This window comes from Tupaia chinensis, unplaced genomic scaffold, assembly GCF_000334495.1.
Source record: "Tupaia chinensis unplaced genomic scaffold, TupChi_1.0 Scaffold000221_1, whole genome shotgun sequence".
NCBI lineage: Eukaryota > Metazoa > Chordata > Mammalia > Scandentia > Tupaiidae > Tupaia > Tupaia belangeri.
Genome location: NW_006159696.1, coordinates 817,389 through 820,049, shown reverse-complemented (window position 1 = coordinate 820,049; position 2,661 = coordinate 817,389). Strand labels below are relative to the sequence as shown.

Below are 2,661 nucleotides of genomic sequence, written 5' to 3'. Positions count from 1 at the left end.
GTGCTGCGGTGGTTGTTGTTATTTAGTTTGATCAGAGAGAGTGAGAGAAAGAAGGAAAGTGAGAAAGCAAGCCATCAGGTCTGGGAATCAAACTGTGATTGGCCATGTCACTCTCTAAGAATGACATTCAGGCTTCTGCTTCACAAATAAATTATTAAAAATATTTCAAATGGTACAGTTTTAATTAAACACAATTAAAATAAATTTCTTTGAAAATTTTATCAAATAATTTCAAAATATTCCTTAATAACTGGGGATATTCTTATTTATTTAAATACCAGGGTTTAAATGTGCTTTACCCTGCATTCCACAAATAAATATGCAAATGGCCTTTGACTCCAATAACTAACCCTCTTTATATAAATACACATTCACACATTAACATACACACACACAGATATCTCAAGCACACAGATGAGTAGACTGAAAGCCATATCAATCCATACCTAAACTCATCAGTTTCAAATCTTCCATAAAAATCAGCAATGCTTCCAAAGTAGACAGCTTTGATCAGACATGTGTGTCCATTCCCGGCTTCTTAACAAGTGCCAGTGCAGTGAGTCAGATAGGGCCCTATAGAAACACAAGAATCAAACTGGATCTATTTCTCTTCCCTTACATGTTATCTAGTATATGTTAGAACAAATAGACACACCCAAAAATCAGTAATAAGCTAATTAACATTTAATTCAAAATTTTTAGTTGCAGCTACTTGTGGTAAATCAGTAATAGTATAAAATCATACAGTTCACCATCAGCACATACTTATGAAAAACCTAGGCAATGTACAAAAGTACCTTATATACTAAAAACAGAATCTGGGCCATCCCTGTAGCACAGTGAATAAGAACTGTACTTTGGAAGCTGGAGCCCACATGGCCCACATGGCCAACCGCAGTTCGAATCAAGCACAGTGAATAAGCACTGTACTTTGGAAGCTGGAGCCCACATGGCCCACATGGCCAACCGCAGTTCGAATCCCAGCCTGGGTAGCTTGAGAAACATCCTGATGAGATGGAGAAATGGAGAATGGATTGCATGCACTCAAGCCCCTGGAGGGGGATGGGAAGTTCTCTCTTTTTTTTTTTTTTTCTCTCTCTCTCAGAAAGTTCTCTCTTTTTTTTTTCTCTCTCTCTCTCTCCCTCTCTCTGGAGAGCACACACACCCTCTGGGGGAATAAAAAACACAAACAACAAACAGAATCTTGATTTATTATGAAGCAAAAGAAGAACTTTCAGAAAATATAGTAGAAGGTTTTTCCATATTTCTCATCTCCCCCTAGGCTTTGCTAAGTAAGCCCCCAAAGTTGCTTCCCCTGTGACCTACATGTTTTACCAAGATTTCTGGGCTCATCTCCTCACATTGGCTCATCAGCATCTTGAGCACAGAAACCGCAGCTTTCCCATTCTTATATTTCTGATAACTAGCACTCTGGGACACTCAGAAAATGGTCAATGAATTAGTTCATTAGTTAATTCCATGGAAAGTGTAGCTGCCTGACTGGGTAGTCTGTATGTCCACATCAAGAACTCTGGGAAGTCACAGGAGCTAATTGTGTGACTGGTACTCAGCTCCCGAGGGGAAGGCTGTGAAAGGTATTGGGGATCTATGGTTAGGTCCCCAATATGAGATTTCCCTCCAAATCCTGGAGAAGATGCCACAGTGTAGAAAATCAGGGAATTAATCCTGAGAAGGGAAAAATCTAAAAACACGATTACTTGTTCTGGGAAATGGCACTGAGGAAAGAGAAAAAACCTCCAATGTGGTGTGAAATGATCCCATCTGATCCTAAGAAGAAAAAACTACCAGTGTTTGGTTTGCACACACAAAGAAAGCAGGATATTTCCTTTAGGAGTTAGGGTTACATTTGAAAGAGGAGCCAGTGAAGAGTGCACATATGCTCAAATTCTGAGCTGACGTGCAGTTCAGTCAAACTCTCTCAAGACTGAAGCAAATGCCAACAAAGACCATTTCTTCAGAGTGGATTTCAGGCTGAGTATAAGAAGCCAAAATAGAAGTCAATATGAAAGCTCGGCATCTCACTCTGCTGGTTCTTAACCACCAGGGATAAGCTGCTTCAGATTCTTCTGGAAGTTCTGTCATGCCTCACTCTGCACACTACACTAACGAGAGAAGGGAATGAAAGGTGCCCGGATGCTCGATGGAACAGGAGAAACTTCAAGCTCCCACAGCACTAGAACCCTGTGTGAACAATGCTGAGCCACCCAGGAATGACACCATTACCATAAATTACATTCTGAGCAAATACTTTTTTGTTATTAGATTGGCATAACTAAAAATAATTAGAAGGAAAACATTTAAGGGACACAAACACAGAAAATTATCTGTCAATGATAACATGTATGATAATATCTTTAGCTGGACTAATATGCAATGTATTCACGCTGCAAAGACTCATTTCATAAGCTGTAATGGCATCCAGTGAGCGAGTGTATCGAGTAAAATAACAATAGCTACTCACTCACAGCGTTTCTTTGACATAAGTTGTTTCGGTAAGTGCCTCCAGGCACCTGAACCTTGAGCCTATTGTCAGTCCATCTGTCCACCTGTCCTTCCTTATACTTTCTCTCCTACTTCCCCTTTCTCTTTCAAAAGAACACTGTTCCTGCACATCCAATCAGTGACCTGGACTTGAACCAC

At 40.1% G+C, this 2,661-nt stretch overlaps 1 protein-coding gene across 8 annotated transcripts in view; it reads right to left on the bottom strand.

The window, feature by feature from the left end:
• PTPN20 (protein tyrosine phosphatase non-receptor type 20) overlaps positions 1-2,661 on the bottom strand; it is a 103,986-nt gene that overhangs the window by 83,967 nt on the left and 17,358 nt on the right. For 7 of the 8 annotated variants that reach the window (XM_027771526.1, XM_027771524.1, XM_006147735.3 and 4 more), the window contains one exon: positions 447-573. The exons of the other annotated variant lie outside the window; for it this stretch is intronic. In XM_027771526.1, coding sequence (XP_027627327.1) covers positions 447-474 — 28 coding nt within the window. In that variant the 5' untranslated portion in view covers positions 475-573. The remainder of the gene's footprint in view (positions 1-446; positions 574-2,661) is intronic. 8 annotated transcript variants of the gene reach the window in all.